Below are 20564 nucleotides of genomic sequence, written 5' to 3'. Positions count from 1 at the left end.
CCTTCATGTTTTCCTTGTTGTTTTTCTTTTTTCTTTATTTTACATTTATCAGGACCTGTAATATATTGCAATTAATTGCTGTTCGTTTTGTTTTGGAGACAGATCTGTATAGTTCAGGTGGGCTTTGAACTCACAGTGATCCTCCTGCTCCGGCCTCCCAAGTGTTGGGATGGCAGATGTGCACCACCACACCTGCCTCCCACTGCTTCCTTCTGCCCTCATTTGTTCCTAATGAGTCAGTCGACCCTCTAATTGTTCCACAGCCGGATCAGCGGCTATCGAGAACCTGTAAAGAGTCCCAGTAGTCAGTATCGGAGCCCTGGCCAGGAATCCCGATTGTCTGTCTCTAGAATGCTTGGAGAAAAAAAACAGAGACAAGTGTTGCTTCAATGGCTGGAAGTCAGTGTCTCTGGATCCAACCTCTGGAGGGGTTTTATTGTTGGTGGTGGGTTTGCTTTTTGCTTTTATTTTGAGATAGGATTTTGTTATGTAGCCCAAGCTGGCCTCCATCTCACAGCGATCCTCCTACCTGGTCAGCTCACCTTTGAGGAGTGCTTTTCCCAAGCCCCTAGAGAGAACACTATGGTCACAGCAGCCATCAAGGGCAGAGGTTTCCACGATGAAAAGGGAAGGCCCTCCTCACACCCAGGCACGAGGTGTTTCTGATTTGTGATCCGGCCCAGAACCTTCACACTGACCTGTGTTCCCCGCCCTTTGTATTTGTAGATGATCTCATAAAGTTGAGAACTGCCCAGTTGGGCTTCAACTCGTGACCCTTCTGCCTCAGCCTCCCAGAGTGCTGGCATCACAGGGCTCAGGCGGTCCTAAGTGCTCCAGTGTGAAGGGGTGCCTCGCCTGTGCCACTCTGCCAGAGGCCAGGGCGCCCGTGAGGTCCAGCTGTGCAGACCAGGGTTCACACTCGCCGTCCTGGTGCTGAGGACGGGACAAAGCGCTCGGGAAGTCACCGGAGCCTGCCTGGGTGTCTGCTGGTGGGAGCAGAGCGCGCACCAGGGCAGGGCCGGCGCAGTCGCCAGTGGACCCAGCTCAGTATCATTCTCTGTGAGCTTATTGTGACAAAAACAACAGACAGGAAGACCCAAGAGGAACATCACTGTGAGCACTGTAAAAAGAGTCATGTGCCTTCCACACACGCACACGCACACACTGTGTGGTATTTCCTGGGCCGCAAGTCTTTCCATCCTGGGAAACTGAGCCCGGCCACCCTACCACTGAGCTACAACTCCACCCTTTTTTTTTTTGTACTGGGGATCAAACTCACCATCTCACACTTGCCAGGCAGGCGCTTACGCCGCTGAGCTGAATCCCCAGCTCGCCCTTCAGTGTTTGAGACAGGGACTTGCTAAGTTGCTCGGGCTGGCTCCAAACTTGCAATCCTCTGCCTCGGCCTCCCGAGTAGCTGGGATTACATATGCATACAGTGCACTGGCTGCATTTTAAACAGAGAAACATTGAGGCTGGAAGAAAACAAACTGATTCAAATTTATTAAAAGTACTGCAGGTTTTTCTGTCCACTACATGGCCGCTGAGTGTGGCCCAGGTGAGAACAAGTGTAGAGAAAAAGCAGAGACACGATGGAGAAGACAAGGGAATCCAGCCGCGTGAGACGAGGCTCGGTGTGCCGCCTCCCCGACCGCACAGCTGCACTGCCACTCCCGGTTTGGTCCCCACTGTCCAGGTCGGGTCCTGAGTGGTCCCTAGGCGAGGGTGTGCTGGGCGCCGTGACCTCTCAAGGCGCCTGCACTTAGCTGGAGATCGGAGCGGGACGGGGCGGAGTGCTGCGGCCAGGAGTGGCCCTTCGGGGTTTGGGGGGTGGAGTGGCAGGGCCTCAGGCGTTGTACGAGGAAGACGACACGCTCCCACCGTGGCCCGTCCAGTTGGTGTGGATAAACTGGCCTGGCTTGGCCAAGAGTTCGTAGGTGTGGGCCCCAAAGTAGTCCCGCTGAGCCTGGAAAAGGAAGCGGGACACGGGCAGCAGATGGCCCGGGCCTGGGGACACACACACACAGACGGGACACACACACTGGGACACACACACACGGGGACACACACGGGGACACAGACACACGGGGACACAGACACGGGGACACACACGGGGACACAGACACACGGGGACACACACACACAGGGACACACACGGGGACACAGACACGGGGACACAGACACACAGGGACACACACGGACACAGACACACGGGGACACACGGGGACGCAGACACAGACACACACACAGGGACACACACACACACACGCTGGCCTGGCCCTGCTCACCTGGATGAGGTTGGCGGGCAGCATCTCGTGCCGGTAGCCATCATAGAAGGCCAGGGCGGTGGTGAAGCAGGGCATGGGGATGCCCGCCTGGACACCAGTGGTGACCGTGCGCCGCCACGAGTCCTGCGTGCCAAGGTGAAGCCGGGTGAGCGCCCGGGCAGAAGCAGCCCCTTCTGCACCCACTGCCACCCCTGCCCCTGCCCGTCCCAGGTCCGTCTAGTCCCGTCCCCGTCCCCGTCCCCTGCACACCTGGCAGCTCTCCACAGCCGACTTGAAGAAGTCATCGAGCAGCAGGTTCTGCAGCTTGGGGTTGCGGTCGAAGGCGTCCTTTATCTTCCCCAGGAACACGCTGGAACGGATGGGGAGGGGGCTCAGAGGCCTTCAGCCCAGCAGGCCCATGCTTGGGCCCTGCAGGGAGTGGACCAAGGTCTGCCCCGAGAGGCCGAGGGTGAGCCTGCCCCACGCCCAGGAGCTGGGTGACCACGCAAGGCAGACAGTCCCGAGACCCAGGGCCACAGGGCGTGACGGTCCTCAGAGTCCCTTTAAAGGGGTCACGGAGACAGTCAAGTCCGGGGGTCATGCAGGGCTCTGCACGCCTGTGAGAGGCAGGGGCGGTGGCCACACACAGCCTGCTGCAGACCATCCTGCCCGGGTCGCCAGCCGGGGACCGAGTGCCGGACGTGCCAAACCGGCAGCCGCTGCGCTGCGCTGCGCACAGAACAAAGTCCAGGGGCCGGGAGATGAGGCTGCTGCCTCATTTCCAGCCCAACATTGGAGGACATTGGAGAAGCCAGGCACAGGGACACGTAACCAGTGGCCGCCCTCGCCCACACACCTGCGGATGATGCAGCCGCCCCGCCACATGAGGGCGATGGCGCCATAGTTGAGCGTCCAGCCGAACTCGGAGGCGGCCTGCCTGAGCAGCATGAAGCCCTGGGCGTAGGAGATGATCTTGGACGCGTAGAGGGCCTAGGGCGACAGCGACACTGGGACTCAGGGGCCGCAGGTGGCACCTGGCCGCCCCGCTGCATCACGGAGAGGGAGCTGCAAACAAGTCCCACCTTCCGGATGTCTTCCAGGAAGGACTTCTTGTCGCCCCCAAACTGGGCCTTTGGGGGGCCCTTCAGCCTCTTGCTAGCTTGGACCCGCTCGTCCTTCAGTGACGATAAGCACCGAGCGAAGACAGCTTCTCCTGGCGGGGAAGCGCGGGACAGGGTGACAGAGTGCCGAGGTCCCCTCGGGAGGAGGGGTGCATGCGCCACAGTGCGGAGGTCCAGGAGTGCAGACGCGGTCTCTACGCGGAGCCGAAAACTTCAGAAAACCTCTAAGCACCGAGCAGCCCCTGCACCAACTCCGCCTGGCTCCCACAGGTGAGGGGCCAGCCAGAAGGGCGGATTCGGAATTGGAAGGAGGCTTCCAGGGAAAGGAAGAAAAGGCAACTCCTGAGACCTCCTATTGCTGGGAATTAAAATTTGTTTCAATTGGGGCTGGGGATTTAGCTCAGCAGCATAAGCGCCCGCCTTGCAAGCAGGCAGTAGTGAGTTCGATCCTCGGTACCGATAAAAAAGGAAAAAAAAAAGAAAGAAAGAAAATTTGTTTCAATTTAGAAAACTTTCAGTATCTGTTAGTTTTTGTTTGCTTTTTCTTCTTTTGACAGGGTCTCCCTGGCCTTGAACTCATGGTGATCCTCCTGCCTCAGCCTCCCACCTGTCAAAATGACAGGTGTGCTCTCCCCACCCCTTTAATAATTTATAGAACTTGAATAAATTACTTTGCTTCCTTTTCTGTCCACAGACAAAATGGGCTGAAATCTGGGAATTAACCGAGGACCTGCAGAGAGGATTCAGGCCATGACATGGAGGACCGGCAGCTGGGGCTGCCCCAGAGGAAAGGGAAGGAGGGGAAAGGCAGAAGGAGAGGGGACGGGGGGAGGGAAGAGCAGGAGGAAGGAGGCTTGGCACACAGTGCTGCAACACCCGATGTGGCAAACCTGCTGCGTTGCCTAAGGCGAGCAGTGCAGAGCGACTTCCCCCTCGGCTCCACTTTGGCATGCGCCCCCCCCCAGCGACAGGGACGTGCCACCTTCAGTCCCCATGAGCAGACGGCTCACACTCGCACCACTCAGATGAGCTAAGGCGGCCAACTTCCCTCTGCAAGGGGCCGCTCAGCCCACTCCCCTTCCCCTGCCTGTCCATGCAGGGTAAGGCCGGCTGACTAGGAAGTCAGAGCAGGAACCCCAGGCGTGGTGGCCTGCGCTTGTGACCCCAGCACTTGGAGGCTGAGGCAGGAGGATCACTAGGAGTTCCAGGCCAGTCTAGGCTACACAGTGAGTTCCAGGCCAGCCTGCACTACCAAGTAACAAAAGGTCACCTGCTGAAATTCACAGAGGATTGCTAGAACCTTCCAAAGCTAACCCTGGACACTCTGCATGTCCCTCACAACCCGTGGGGAAAAGCGACTGGAGAACAGAGACTCCCGACCAGGGTGTACAAGCTCCCTCCCTGCAGAAAGGCTGGCTGGCTGGGGCGGGGGACCGGGACAGTACCGATGAGGGTGACAGGAACGCCGTACTCCAGGGCGGAGATGGCCGTCCACTTCCCAGTGCCCTTCTGCCCCGCGCTGTCCCTGATCTTGGGCAGCAGGTGCTGGCCGTCGCTGTCTTTGAACTTGAGGATACTAGCGGTGATCTCGATCAGGAAGGAGTCCAGCTCGGTCTTATTCCACTCCTCGAATGCCTGCGGGGGGACGAGGGACAAAGTGACGTGAGGCCCTGATTCCGCTTCTCCACGGCAGACACTGCTGGGGAGCTTTCTGTGTTAGGTGCTGTCTGTCTGTCTGCTGGGCCCACAAAGCCCTAGGACAGAACACCCCTGGAGGCATCGTGTGTGCTTACTGGGGGAACAGACCGAGGCAGCAGATCAAGGCCAAGGAGGGAGATGAGCTGCGGGCAGCCCGGAGCAGAGCTGCCCTCACCTCGGAGGTGCTGAGCCCTGCTGTGCCCGCACCCAAAGCAGACGCACCCCTAGGGACACTGGGTACTTAGGGAAGGAAGCCGCAGAGCATCACCCGAACCTCACAGGAGGAGGGACAGACGGAAAGTGCTGAGAGGCTAACGTGGGCGGGGGCACGGCGTCGGTGCTGGGGCCCTTCCCGAGTGCTCTAGGGTTTTCTGGGTAGGATGCTGATGAAAGCCCTCTGCTCCCGACCGGTGACAACTTCTTAAGGAATTATCAAAAACCGGGTCCCAGCCTGAGCAGCAGACGCCAGGCCAGGCCGGGCTGGTGACAGTTAACTCAGGGGCTCTGGGCAGGGGGAGGCCTCTGCTTCGCGGCCAGCTGTCCTAGTTAGGGGCAGGAGGACGCACCCGGGCCATGTCCTCGTGCCCCATGCCCAGCACGTCCTTCATCAGGTGGTAGGCCTCGCAGATGAGCTGCATGTCGCCGTACTCTATGCCGTTGTGCACCATCTTCACGAAGTGCCCGGCTCCCTCATCTCCCACCTGTGGGGGCGACAAGCACGGGGCCATCAAAGGGCGCTGGGCACCAGAGAGAGGCCCCTGGCGCCCCACCAGTCCTCACCAAGGCTCGCTTCCGTCCTGCTGTGCGAACAGCAGCAAACGGGAAGCGCCTGAGTTTTTTCAAAAGATACTCATCTGGCGGCCCGGCACGGGCTTCCACCCAGCCCAGCGTGCTCCGAGCCCCACTCCCCCTGCAGGCCTCTCCCAGGGCCCCAGGGCCGGCTCTCATTCACAGGGCTTTTCCCAGGCCCTTACCCATGAGTTACAAAGTCCTGCTCTTCCTGAGCTGCTACACTTTAAAAGCCAGCCAATTAAATCACTGATGTCTTTACCCAGATGTAAATACAGCCTTGCAGGACACCGGCGCCCCACTTCCTAAGCCAGGCCCCACTGCTGGCCAGGTCCTGCCTCAACAAGCTCAGCTGGCCAGGTGTAAATCTCAGAACAGGTGCTGAGTTTAGGACGGGCACCTTTCTTCTGTCTTTTTCAAACAGAGTCTCACTATGTAGTCCAGACTGGCCTCAAGCTCACAGCAGTCCTCGTGCCTCAGCCTCCTGAGTCAGTGGTGACAAGTGTTACTCTAGCCTGCCAGCCTAGCACCCAGGAGGCTGAGGCAGGAGGATCGCCATGAGTTCAAAGCCAGCCTGGGTTACACAGTGAGTTCAGGACCAGCCTGGACTATACAAAAACACAGGTGTTCCTCTGAACAGCTTCCTCTGTCCCCGCAGAGCCACTGGGAAAGCAAATTACCTGTGAACTGTCCATCAGTGGAGAACAGAGCACAGACGCAGGAGGAGAGAGAGCCCTTGGCATCCAGGCTCTGCACTCACACAGGGGTGCTGCTGGCGGCCAGCATCCTCCCCGGCTGTCCCTGCCTCCCAGGACCCTAGGGGCTGACATCAGGCCCCGCTAACTGTGACCCAGCCACACAGTGCCGCAGGGGCCCTCGTCCTTCCTGACCCCATCCCAGGGCACGGAGAACAAGTCTGCGTCGCTGGGCTTCCTGTCACCACCTGCTGCCCGGGATCCAGAGCCCCTCAAAGTCCTTCCGGCCCAGCCCCTCCTGGCACAGCCTCTGCCACCGTCTAGGGTGGCAGCCCTGAAGCAGGGCATTCCTATGCCCCACCCACGCCCCACTGATTCATAACAAATAAAGTAAATCAGCAGACATGACGGGCAGCCCGGGAGTAGGGCACCCGTGCAGCTCACCCGGCTTACCCTCCGTTCCCAGATGGGGGAAGCGGGAAGTAACCCCGCCCGCCTCCCCCCAACCGCAGCCTCGGCAGGCTGGGCCCAGGAAAGGAGGGGACGGCCGGGCCCCTGCAGTCCTCGAGGACCCAGCACTCACACCCGGTCCCAGGCTCCACAGCGGGGGCAGCGCACGCAGCTCCTCCTCCCTGCCCGCTCTTGGCTTCCCCCTGCCATGAGGGGCTCAGGAGCCTGCGCCCCCGGCCAGCCTGCCCTCGCTGGGGATTCTGCCTTTCAGCTGCGAGGGAGCCGGCCTCCGGGCACTGATGGGCTTAGACCGAGGCTGGGTCACAGGACAACCACTGTGGCACTGGGGTGGCGGCGCTGGCACTTGCCCAGTCGCAGCAGGGCTCTCCAGTTCCTACTTTCGCCGAGATGCTCTGGAAGATTGTCTTGATGTGCGGCCTGTGGGGGAGAGGGCTCGGCTCAGCGGGGACGGGCCCCACTCAGGTGCCCACTTTCAGGAGGGAGGCAGAGTAAGTGATGAGCACCCCGAGCTCCGCAGGGGACCCCAGGCCTGTGCCTGTAGGTGTCAGTGGGCCTCAGGGCAGAGGCTGCGACCATCTCGCATGCCAGACCAAAAAGGCTGGGCAGAGCCAGGCACGGCGCACACCACGTAAGCCAGAACCTGGGAGGCTGAGGCAGGAGGATCCCGAGTTTGAAGTCATTCTGGGATATGGAGTAAGTTCAGCGCTGGCCTGGACCACACAGTGAGGCTGTGTCACAGACCAAAAGAAAAGGCCAAGAAGTGCGGGGATGCAGCTGGGGGTACAGCACACGAAGCTCTGAGTTTCTAGCCCCCAGCAACACACACACAGAAGTTTACACTGTGGCCCTGGAACGAGCTAATTCCAGCCTGCAAGCAACACGGTTCCTCTAGAGCCCCGGGTTAGCTCGGTGCAGGTGAGGAGGGCAGGTTCCACACCCTGGGCCACACACACACACACACACACGCACGCACGCACGCACGCACGCACGCACACACGCACACACACACACAGACAGAACAGTGCGGTGTTTTAGGAGAAGCCGCGCCCTTCCTATCTCCCACAGCTCCCAGGAGAACCGTGCAGCCCGGGGTCCCCCTCGTGGTTCTGCACCGGGCCAGACACACAGCCTGACGGGGCTGCAGTCAGCCCTGGCTGGCTCTGGGCAGTCTCCGGGGCCAAAGGGTCACTTCCTCCTCTTCTCCGTGGAGGTTTTTCTTTGCAGTTCTGGGGCTGGAGGTCAGGTGAGGCGAGGCGAGGCTCTCCGAGGAGCCCCACCCGACCTCAGGTGCCTCTGCTACTTCCCTAAGCCCAGGAGGGAGTGGAGGGGCCCCAAAGTCACCATGGCAACGACAGGGGAGCGGCAGGGTGCCTGACCTCTCGGAGTGCACTCACTGGACGGGGGCTCCAGGCTCACTGACCGCAGAGGGCACTTAAAGGATCATTTTCCTAATGGGGTAGGTTCCCTCGCTCCTCTGCTTTACTGCCTGATACAAATCTAGACGATCTGGGCATCAAACTCCGCTGGCCTGTCCCGGCAAATGACAAAATGACGCCCCCTCTGCTGCCCCCCTCGTGTCCTCCTGCCCCTGCAGCCTTGGCCCGGCCGGGTCCACCGCCTGTGAGAGCTCGGATCCCAGGCCGGCTCCTCCCTTCTTGCAGCCCCCGTGAACAGAGTCCAGCTTGTTTCTACCCTCCAGCGAGACACTTTTCTGCCCATTCCCAGGCCCTGCTACTCGGTTATTAGTCATTTTAGGACCACACATCGGCCCACAGAGGCAGCACTGTCCTCCGCGGTGCCAGCCCAGGACACTGCCCGGCCCTCCAAGCCCAGCCCTGCAGAGCAACGGGAGGTGCAGGGTGGCCGGGGACTCACCAGGCCTCTCTGTTCCCGCCGGGCATGAGCGATGGGCCGTACCGGGCCCCCTCCTCGCCACCGCTGACGCCGCTGCCCACAAACAAGATGCCCTTCGCCTTGAGGTCCCGACATCGTCTCTGAAGGAGAGGAAAAGGACATCATGACGTCTCCAAAACCAATTCCTCCCACAGCACGCGGAGGGGAAAGGTGGGCAGAGATGCCACGGTGGACAGGCCTGGTCTGGGACTTTGGGGATCCAGTCCCTTGCCTGAGTCCTCTCCATGTGGCATCTAGAAACAACCGGTTTTCCCAGGTGCTCAGCGGAAGCATCCTGACACAGGGGATGTAGGCAAGCACACATCCCCTCCTCCCAGGACGCCGTGCAGAGACCCAGTGAAGGGAGAACTGGTTTCAGAGGACCTGATGACTGAGCCTCAGCCGGCACCTCGGAACCCTTGGGGACATCCCCAGCCCCCTGGGCCAGACAGAGACTTTGAGGCCAATGGCAGGCAGGGCGAGATAGCCCTCTGCCGCTGGCACAGCAGGTGAGGATGAGACCATGTCCAGCTGGAAAGAGGCCGAGAGTGACCACCCACCAGCCCCAGGCGATACAGAGCCAGGCTCCAGGACAGCCGGCCCGCTGTCCCCTGTCCCCAGTGACCTGTGCTCCCTTTCCAAGACTGTCTTTGGGACCTGGAGGAATCAGGATTGAGGGACACGTACCGTGGTATCTCGATACTCAGAATTCCCCCCATCAATGATGATGTCACCAGTGTCCAACAGCGGGACCTGCAAACAGACATGGCACAGGGTGACCAAAGACAGAAGGAACGGGAATCTATGCCAAATATGTGTAGTCTGAGGACATGTTACATTTAAGCAGCAACAACCCTCAGCGGCTACAGTCACATCTTACTTAAGATCAAAAGGCAAGGTAGGCATGATGGCTAATACCAGTACTCAAGAAGCTGAGGCAGGGGGATGGCCGGGAGTTCAAAACCAGCCTGAGTTACATAGTGAGTTCAAGGCCAGCCTGAACTGCAGAGTTACACCTTGTCTCAAAAACAAAAAACAAAAAAGTAAAAACAAGACAGACCCTTGCTAATGCCTCAAACTGTTTGGTATAAAAGTAAATAACCAGGGCCGAGGGTTTAGCTTAGTGACGTAAGTACCTGCCCTGGCAAGCACAAGGTCATGAGTTCAAGCCCTGGTACCAAAAAAAAAGTACATAACCAGGGGCCAGGTATATAGTGCAGAGGCACAGCACCCGCCTGGCACCTGTGAGGTCATGAGTTCAATCTCCATGGTGGCAGAGGGAGGCGGGGAGATGACCAGTTCCTAGGAGTCCCTAAAGGGATATTTTATCATTCATATTATACAATTGTGAAAACTGTTGCACGCCTGGAGGCTGAGGCAGGAAGATTGCAAGTTCAAAGCCAGCCTGGACTACAGTGAGATCCTATCTCAAAAAACAAAATGAAGTGGGGCTGGGGATTTAGCTCAGCGGCATAAGCACCTGCCTTGCAAGCAGGCAGTCATGAGTTCGATCCCTGGTACCAATAAAAAGGAAAAAGACAAAAAAAAAAAAAAAAGAGGAAAAAAGGAAGAAAAGAAATTGTTGCTTGCCGGGCACGGTGGCGCACTCCTGTAATGCCAGCACTTGGCAACTGAGGCAGGAGGATCCTTGCAAGCTTGAGACCAGCCTAGGCTACAAAGTGAGCTTAGAGCCAGCCTAAACTGCATAGCAAGACCTTGTCTCAAAAAGACAAAAAAAAAAAGAAATTGTTACTTTATAGGAATATGAAAAAGTCTACTTCTAAATTTGAACACAAATATTTACTAGTGAACAACGCTAGATGTTTATAAATATTACAAAACCAAAACTATAAGATCAACTGGGATCATAAGTTCAAGCCCGGCCAGGGTAACCTAGTGACTTAACAAGACCCTGTTTCAAAAGTAAACCAGGAAGCTGGGTGTGGTGCTGCACACCCACAACCCCGACACGCCCAGGCTAAAGCAGGAGGAGAGCTGCCAGTTCGAGGCCAGCCTGGACTAAATAATTCAGGGCCAGGCCGAAATACAGTTAGATCCTGTCTGAAAAAAATAGTCTGGAGATTTAGCTCAATGGCACAAGTGCCTGCCTGGCACCCGCAAGGTTGCGAGTTCAATCCCCGGTACAAAAAAAAAAATAGGGGGCTGGAGATGCAGCTGGGTGCTAAGGCCATGGGCTTAATGCCCAATGCCATGGGAAGAAAAATAACCTTAAGATGTAGGTGGTGGGGTACAGCTCAGAGGTAGAGCTCATGCCTGGCATGCGTAAGGCCCTGGGCTCAATCCCTGTCACCAAACAAAAACTACAAACAGTCTGAGTCTGTAGCTCCGCGCTAGGGTCTGTACCTGCCCACCAGGCACATGGCTCTGCGCTTAATCATGCCCAAGAACTACAAGAAAACTTGTTTTGGCAATGCTTAGGACTGAACCCAGAGCCTTTGTACTGAGCTGCACCTCCAGCCCTTTTTTAATTTTTTGAGGCAGGGTCATGCTACATCCCATGTTGCCCTAGCTGGGCTTGAACTTATGATTCTCCTGCCTCAGCCTCCCAGGGTACATCGATTACCGGCTGTGTACAAGCACACCACAAAGAGCTGGAAAATCTTTTTGAATAGCAAAGACAGAGATGCCACCAGTAGATTACCACTCTTCTGATTCTTGCTGCTAAGACTGTCTGAGTGAGACGTCCCTCCACGTCCCGGAGTCACTGCCACCCAGAGATATGCAGTTGCTTAATGAGTGCCAGTTGCGTTGGCCAACACTGAAATGTTTAAGAAATCCTCCCACCAGAAGTGAGCACTTCATGTTCAGAAAGTGAAAATTAGAGAAAAAAAAATCCCTGAAGGAAACCGAGGAAGCAGCAGCCAGGGCCGAGCGACTCACTAGCTTCTCGATGAAGTCATCCACAGCCTGGCCGGCCTTGACCAGCAGGATGACCCGCCGCGGCTTCTTCAGCTTGGACACCATCTCTTCCAGGGACTGCGCACCCACCACCCGGGTCCCCTTCGCCTCGTTGGCCAGGAAATCATCCACTTTGGAGACAGTCCTGTTAAAGGCACACACCTAGAGGGGCAGAGGGACACAGGAGACCTTCAGACTGGGCCCTCATTCCAGGCAGGACTGTGCCACCTTATCAGGGAGACGCCACACAGAACCCAGGCAAAGGCTGTGCATACTGGCAGAACCTGTCACCGACGGCTGGGTCCCAAAAGCAAAGCCAGGAAGCAGCTGTTGTACCAGGGGCTTGGTCTGGGCTTTTACCTGCCTGTCCTCCTCACCCTGAGCTGTGTCCCCAGTCCCCGTGTCCCTGACACTTCTAAACCACTTTAGTATCTGGCACTTCTAAGCCACTTTAGTATCTGGAAATAACATTCAGAGAGTGCTGGCCGCAGGCTGGTGTCCACAGTCCCCGAAGATCAGGAGACAGACGTGGGAGGATGGCCTGAGGCGGGGGTTGGAGGCCAGCCGGGCGACACCGTGCGATCTGGTCTCGAAATAATAAAAGGCGTTTTTCACTCTCCCATCTCTGCCTCTCACTGGGCGACAGATCAGCGCCCCGCGAGGGCAGGATCTGACCTCTCCACTCCTGGGTGCAGCCCAAGGCTCGGAACAGCAGGGCCGGCCGGCCACACCCACGGCTGGCTAAAGTGGCTTCTGCCACCCGCAGCTCGGGGCTCGCGGGGCAGGGATCGGGCGCGGATGCCGCGGGGTCTGCGGGGCTGGGCGGGCGCACGCCAAGGTCCGGGTGGGCCGGGTTGGGCCGCGCCCCGCACTCACCACGAAGCCGTGGTCGTTCATGTTCAGAATCAGGTTCTGGCCCATGACGGCCAGGCCGATGAGCGCAACGTCGGCTCTGCGGGGCGGGAGAGGGAACAAAGGACAGTGTCAGCGCCCGCTCAAGTCGGAGCTGACGGGCAAGTGATCCCCCACCCAGCGAGCCTCGGCCCCCGGACCGACCCGGCCCGCCCGGACCCCGGCGGCCCCGACCGCGCGCAGAGGGGCCCGGAGCTCCGGCCGCGCCTGCGGGGTGCAGGGTCGGGCGCCCGGAGCGCACGCGGACCGCCAGGGGCTCTCGGAGAGGCGGGGAGAGAACCAGGCTCCGGCCGCCCGCGGGTCACTCACTGGGCCATGGCGACAGCGGCGGCGGCGGCGAGCGGACCAGACACAGGCGAGGAGGAGAAGCGCGGGAGCCCAGCGCCGGCTGAGTGCGGTCCGGTCCGCCTCCCGCTGACCTCCGGAGCTGAGGCTGCTCCTCGCCCCATTCGTCGGGGCTCGCCAATCGGAAGCGAGGGGCAGGATTTTAGGCCGCACCATTGGTTCTCCCTGGCGCCTGTTATACCACCTGAGGGCAAACGGGCCCGCCCATCGCCCGGGCTGAATCAGTAGATTTCTGAGCACATCGATGAGAGCCCGGGCGCCGCGCCGCACCGCATCTCCTGACTGCACGAAGTGTGCGGGGTAGCCCTTTGCGCCTGCGCAGCTGAGACTGGGAGGCGTGAGCTTTGAGAAATTGTTCTTTGAACATTTGAAACTTTAGTTTTTGAACTACTTGCTTCTGGTGTAACTATCCATGAGCTGTATGGGTTCATTACCCGCCCCCAGTGATGGGGATTGAACGCGGGCTCTCACATGCTAGGCAGGTGCTGTGCCACGCAGCTGCCTCAGCCTGTTGATGTGTGCGTGCATGCTTTGTGTGTGTGTGTGTGTGTGTGTGTGTGTGTGTGTGTGTGCGCGCATGTGTATATACTGGAGACTGAACCCAAGACCTTCGCACTGATCAACATCATCAGCCCTTTTTATTTTGAGACAGGCTTTCCCTAAATTGCCAGGCTGGCTTGAAATTTGCAATCCTCCTGCCTCAGCCTCTTAGAGTGCTGGGATTACAGGCATGTGCCGGGTCCCTCACTAATTTTTAAGAGTGTGCAGCAGTACTGAGACCGAGGAGTGTGAGCACCGCTGACACAGCCCGTGTTTGAAAGCAGGGAGAGGTGCCAAGGGTGGGTCCTTTCCAAGGTCCCTGTCTATCAAATCCGGGACTCGGGGTGGCCTCAGTGGGGGGACAGCTCGTTTGTTATCACGGAAACCGCATCCGATGGCTGCTGGGATGATCTGGAACTTATTTGTCGGGGAGTTGACAGCAGGCTGACTTTAGCTCCCACTGGTTTCGTATTTTTCTAGCTGTGCAATCAAGGCTGTATTTTTATTTTTGTTTCTGGGTAGTTTTGTTTTGTTTTGTTTTTTGGTCTTGTTTTGCTTTGATGCTGGAGACTGGATCCCTGTCCTGGGGTACACACCTACTCTGCCCCCAAGCTGCACCTACCTGCATGGCCAAGGTGGTAAGTCTGAGTTTTCCTTTCTGCAAAAGGGGACAGACAGTTCCCGATGGCTGCAGGCTTCGGGGGAGCCCCCAGGGCCCATGTCTCAGCTGTGTCTGGCACCCACACACACTTGTTTCTGTTGGGGCTCAGGGCTTGACACCCCAAATGGAGCACCTTAGTGTCTCCGGAATTCTGGGCTAAGAGGCACTGGAAGGCCTCAGAAGCAGTGTTGTTCTGATCTCCTGTCCCCATCTGTCCCATCTCTTCCGGGAGTCAAAGAAACTAGAGATTTTTTTCTTCCCCAGGGTGAGAAAAACCTGAAATACTACTTAGCTTCCTCTCCTCTTGGCTGTGTTTTCTCTGCAGTGTGGGGGATAGAGCCCAGGATCCTGAACATGCCAGCCAGGCGCTCTGCCTGTGAGCTACACCTCTAACTAACACTCCTTTAATTTTGAGACAGGATCTCACTAAGCTGCCCAGCTGTCCTGGAACTCCCCACCCTCTGCCTCAGCCTCCCCAGTACTGCAGCCGGCAGCCTTAGTCTTCCTCACCCCTCACTGACCCACACCCCCAGCCCTTTTTACGTTATTTTGAGGAGTCTTGCTAAATTGCCCAGGCTGGCCTCAGTTTATGACCCTCCTGCCTCAGCCTCCAGAGTAGCTGGGATACAGGCAGGCATGGCAGGCAGCTTTGTAATGTGTGGTCTGTGAGCCATCCTATACACCCCCTATCCCTCCCACATGCCCTGTTCAGTAGAAAGGGGTCAGAACAGAGACAAACTATGTTGCAAAAATAGGGTTGCATTTTTTTTAATCTCCCCAGCTTCTGTGGAAACTTTCCAGAGAAAGAGATAAAAGAGTGGCTTTGGGCCAGGTGGCTCACACTTGTAATCCCAGCTATTCAGGAGGCTGAGACAGGAGGGTTGGGGGTTCCAAGTCAGCCCAGGCAATTTCTTTCTTTCTTTCTTTCTTTCTTTCTTTTTTTTTTTTTTTTTTTTTTTTTTGTCTGAGACAGGGTCTCGCTATGCAGTTCAGGCTGGCCTTGAGCTCACTTTGTAGCCCAGGCTGGTCTGGAACTCGCAACGATCCTCCTGCCTCAGCCTCCTGAGTCCGGCTCAGCCCAGGCAATTTCGAGAGATCTGTTTCACGGTGAAATACAGAAAGGCCCAGCTCAGTCCCAGCAGGGAAAGAACTTTCTAGGCCTCTCCACGCATCCTGCAGTGTGGCTGAGCTGCCTGTGACCCGAGTCGTCTTCTATTGCAAAGACTCCCCCACCGACAGCCCCCACCCTGCTCCAGACACACGGCTCCCGGGCGCCTGTCCTCTTCCCTGCAGCCTGCACCCCTGTCCTGCATCCTTTGGGAACCGGGTACCCTAATGGGACCCAGGGGCTCACTGTATTGCGCAGACTGGTGCATGCCTTTGCCTTTCATTTCTCTTCCTTAATTAGAAGTAAAATCGCTGGGTGACAAGTGTCAGTTTATTTTATGTTTGTGGTACAAAGCACACTAACCCGGCCACATCCCCAACCCATGTCTTTTGGGTTTTCTGCTTTTTGAGATGGGATCTTATCATGCCTTCCTGGCCTCAAACTCCCAGACTCAAGCACCCTCCTGCCTCAGCCTCCAGAGTGCTTGGACTACAGGTGCACACACCACCTCTGCCTCCCATAATCACCGACGCAGCTGTAGGTAGTCTGTGCTCTATGGGTCTCAGTAACCTTTCTTGCTTTTCTGGTACCCTTTTTGTGTTGCATTGTATGTGTGTGTACGATTTTATTATTATCTTGTTTTTGAGACCAGGCTTTTTTTTTGTAGTGGGACTTGAACTCGGGACCATGAACTTGCCAGGCAGGCACTTGTGCCCCGAGCTAAATCCCCAGCTCCCAGACAGTAGCTTCTATCCCATCCCCCAATTCTGTCCCCACCTCCGCCTCAGGCCATGGTACCCTGCCTGGCTGGCCAAGTGACAAGTGACACACTTATCCTTGAGAACAGCTCAGTGTCTTCTTAAAATGTAGAGAAAACCAAGCAAGTTGGCAGTCCTGGGACCCCCAGTGTACAGAGCATCAGAAAGGCTGTTTACCTGCAGAATTATCTTCTCCGTTTTTTGTTTGTTTTTACTCAGTGTCACAAGTTTTAATTTTACTTCCTGATAGCAAAAGGAAAAGAACCCCAGCACTAAAAAGGCCAAGGCCCTGTCCCCCCATTATCGGTGATTTGTCTTTCTGACAGGTTGAAAATTGTTCATAAACTTGATGCTGTCAACTTTTTTTTTCTTTGGGTACTGGAATTGAACTCAGGACCTTGTGCTAGCCAGCAGGAATTTATGCCACTGAGCTAAATTCCTGGCCCACCAAAGTTTTATAGTAAAGGTTGGAAAAGCAATATGCTCTGCAAAAGGAGTTTGGGCCAAGAAAAAGCAGGGGGAAAGGGCTCTGCCGTGTGAGGGTGAGGAAGGTGAGCTCCCCGGGGAGGACCCCGTGGTGACAGTCTGAGAGCAGCTCCATCTGTGTTTCTGGAGGTTGGCACGGCTGGTTATAAACTCCAGGTCCTGCCCCTCACATCTCAGTGTCTTGGCTTCGACCTCTGTCGTCTGCCCTGACTCAGAGCCGCTGACCACGGATTATAAACCATCTGTCACCAGCTTCCGGCAGGGTAGCTACAGTGCGTCTCCATGTGGACACCTGGGATCACCTTATTCGGAGTGGCAGAGTTAAATCTGTAAATCGGTGACCTACATGGGAAGTTTTCAGCCACTCATTTCTTTGTAGTACTGGGAACTGGCCCGGAGCCTTTGCACTGAGCAAAATTATTTAATTTTAAGAGTCTTGCTAAATTGTTAACCTGCCATACTAAGCTCAAAGATGCCTCAGCCTCCCAAAGCACTGGGATTACAGTCTTGTATGCCACCACACTAGCTATTCAGTCGCTAACTATTCTTTAAAGGATTTTTCTGCTTCTTCCTTTCCTCCAGAGCTTCTGTTCATTTTGTACGTTTGTGCCTTCTGATTTTGGAGGTGCTGGGGACTGAACCTTGGGCCTTCATAATGAGCTACATTCCCCCTCTCCCTTAATTTTTGAGACAAGATCTCACTAAGTCAATTGGTTGTCCAAGCTGGGCTTTGACTTGTGATCCTTCTGCTTCAGCTTCAAGAGTGTCCATTTTGGTTTGTTTTGTCTTGGTTTTTTTGAGACAGGGTCTCCCTACGCAGTTCAGGCTGGCCTTGAGCTTACTTTGTATCCTAGGCTGCTCTTGAATTTGCAACGATCCTCCTGCCTCAGCCTCCCGAGTGCTGGGCTTACAGGAGTGTGCCACCATACCTGGCTGGGAGTCAGTTTTTAGGCTGAGTTTTTAGCTGGACTTTCTGAGAGGTGCCCATGTCTGCATGACAACGCTCTGGGAGGCTGCGCCTGGGCACTGGGCTGCCTGCCTGGTGGGGCCTGGCACGTGCACCCTCGCTCTCTAGTGCCATGTCCCTGGCTATTACCTTTCTAAGGTGCCCCTAGGGTCTCCTGTGCACATGCATGCGTTCGGTCCAGTGGCGGCCACATTTCCTGTCGCTGCTGGCTTGGTTTCTCACTCCTCTGTCACCTGCCCAAGAGTTCAGGTAGCAGCTGTCGCTCTCAGCTCATGAAATGCAGTCTGCCTCCCAGGCTTCCCCTGCCACAGCCACTGCCGGGGCTGCAGCATCAGAGTGGCCTGAGCCAGGCTGTGACCCCTTTGGCCCCCAGAGGTGGGCGGGGTCCGTGGCCCCAGAGCCCCATGCAGAAGCCACAGGAGCCTCCCCTGGGCCTCAGGGCAAACCACAGGAGAAAGGGGAAGATTCCAATGTGCTTTCTTTCTTGCTAGGGACAGAACCTAGGGCGCACAATACCAGGCTGTTATTATTACTGATATTACAGTTACTAGGGATCAAACCCAGGGGTGCTCTACCACTGGCCTACACTCTTAGCCACTTTTAAAGTTCATTTTAAAACAGGGTCTCACCAGGCGTGGTGGCGATGCCTGTAATCCTAGTTCTTGGGAGGCTGAGGCAGGATTGCTGTGAGTTTGAGCCCAGCCTGAGCTACATAGTGAGACAGTGTCTCAAAAAGGCCAAAAACAAAAACAGGGTCTTGCTGACCCTCCTGCCTCAGCTTCCCTAATGGTCAAGGCTGCAGACGTGTGCCACTGTGCCTGGCTTATGGCGACTTCGATGTTTTGCCTGGACTCTGTCCCCACCTGTGGTTAAGGTCTCCCTGAGTCAGGTTTGCAGGCTCCCAGCCTGATCACCAAGCCTACCTTGTCTCAGGTGCTCAGGAAGCCTGTCCCCATCAAGGCCATGCCCAGCACTGTCCCCTCACCTGACAAGCAGCATGGCCACACATCTGGCCCTCACTTGAACGCTGCACTGAAGCTGACTTTAGCAAGTCACCCTGGAGAACAAATGCCAGCGGCCGATTTTATCAGCAAAACTTGATTGCAGTGCATGGAGTGAAGTCACCCAGGGACAAGTGCACCTCTCAGCTTCCTGGCAGTGACTTCCTCTTTCCTGGAGCTCAGGGACAGGACTCACTGGATCGATTGCTCTGGTCTGAGATTTAACAAGGCAGGAATTAAAAAAAAAAAAAAAAAAAAAAACCAGGCAGGAATTGTGCTGAGTCAACATGACTAAACCTGCACCTCTGTCCAGGGAGCAGGCGGCAGCCGCCTGCCGGGCACAAGGAGCACAAGGAGCGGGCTGGTCAGAAGCAGCACTTCCACCTGTACTACCATCCAAGCTACGTGGCGCTTTGCTTTCTGTGTGAGGAAGCAGCGAGCAGCAAAAGCTTCAGACCACCAGCAAAAAGCCTGCTCCTGGGATTGTGGGACTGCAGCCAAGGCCTTTGAGACTTGGGCTGGGACCCTGTCTGTCTCCCCCTGTGACACACCCAGGGCTGCAGCCTGCTGATCTGCAGTTTCCAGCAAATCCACAAACCTTGGCACGTGCCCCTGAGAAAGTCCACAGCTTTATGATGCACTGGAAACACTGCTGGCTCGCCCTGACTCCCCAGATCCCGGAGCACGACTCCTACAGGAGACTCCTACAGGAGCAGCGCTGAGCGTCCAGTCCAGGGCTGGAACGCACTGTTCCTCGCCAAGAGGGCATGGGAGCAGCACGGTGCGACCTGTGCAGATTTCAAAAGCCCAGCTCTGCCCCTCACTTGCTCTGTAATTCCCATAAGTGAATTCAAAAGGCTCCACTACATGCCAGACAGAAAACAATTTCAAAAAACCCACAGTCCCAGCCAGGTATGGTGGTACACACGTGTGATGCCAGGGCTCGGGAGTTTGAGGCCAGCTTGGGCCGCACAGTGAGTTCAAGGCCAGCCTGAACTACAGAGCAGGACGCTGCCTCAGAAAGCCAACCAACCCAGGGCCGCGAACCCAAGGCAGAGGAGTGAAGGACTGAGCACTCCACAGCGGCAAAGCGGGGACAAAGAGCGCCTGGGCTCCCAGGAGACCTCCACACGGGACCCATTATGGGGTGCCACGAAAAGTCAGAAAAGTAACAAAATGGCCTGCGCTGTCAGCTTTGTCTGACGGGGCGACCCTGGATGAGGTCCAGTTAGGGCCCAGGCAGCTAACTCTAACCCCAGCTGACTGAATCCAGTTCACACTGCAAGCCCAGCGGAGTTGAAGACTTGTTTTGAAATTGGATTGAACCCAGAGCTTCTGCAATGAGCAACACCCCTCTTAATTTTATTTTTTAAATTTTTGGACAAAGGTCTCACTAAGTTGCCCAGGTTGGGCTTGAACTTCGTGTGTGTGTATGTGCCCTTCTGAGACAGGGTCTCACTATGCAGTTCAAAGCCCGCCTGAACTCACTTTGTACCCCAGGCTGGCCTTGATCTTGCGCGCTCCTCCTGCCTCAGCCTCCCAAGTACTGAGATTACAGGAGTGCGCCACCACACCCGGCTTGAATTTTTTTTTTTTTTTTTTTTTTTTTTTGTACCAGGAATCAAATTTAGGACCTTGCACTTGCTAGGCAGGCACTGTGCCACTGAGCTGCATCCCCGGCCCTGAGTTTGAACTTCTGATCCTCCTGCTTCAGTCTCCGAGGAACTGTGCTGGGTTACAGGTACACACCACCCACTGGGCTTTCCCAGGCCCAAAAGGCCGCACTTGCTCCCTGCAGCCTCAAACTGTCCTGTGCTTCTGGAAGCAGCTCTGGTCACAATGCCCAGGCCACTTCCGCTCTCAGGGCCTCTCCGCTTCTTCACCCACATGATGGCCCACAGCACCAGCCTAATGTCCCCCAGAAGCCATCTCG

At 56.4% G+C, this 20564-nt stretch overlaps 1 protein-coding gene across 1 annotated transcript; it reads right to left on the bottom strand.

Moving 5' to 3' along the window:
* Window positions 1-1476: 1476 nt before the first annotated feature.
* Pgd (phosphogluconate dehydrogenase) lies at window positions 1477-13227 on the bottom strand. Its single transcript, XM_063235502.1, has 13 exons — window positions 13075-13227; window positions 12730-12805; window positions 11836-12015; window positions 9622-9687; window positions 8917-9035; window positions 7389-7458; window positions 5653-5787; window positions 4834-5023; window positions 3350-3480; window positions 3124-3257; window positions 2538-2637; window positions 2289-2411; window positions 1477-1966 (listed from the first exon to the last, which is right to left on the bottom strand). The coding sequence occupies exons 1-13, from the start codon at window positions 13212-13214 to the stop codon at window positions 1847-1849; spliced, it is 1584 nt and encodes a 527-aa protein (XP_063091572.1). The 5' UTR covers window positions 13215-13227; the 3' UTR covers window positions 1477-1846.
* Window positions 13228-20564: the final 7337 nt, after the last annotated feature.

Source organism: Cavia porcellus, unplaced genomic scaffold (genome assembly GCF_034190915.1).
Source record: "Cavia porcellus strain 051 isolate PalLab524CR breed Dunkin Hartley unplaced genomic scaffold, mCavPor4.1 scaffold_25, whole genome shotgun sequence".
Lineage (NCBI taxonomy): Eukaryota > Metazoa > Chordata > Mammalia > Rodentia > Caviidae > Cavia > Cavia porcellus.
The sequence above is the reverse complement of the archived record's forward strand: the minus strand, read 5'-3'. Positions and strand labels throughout refer to the sequence as shown.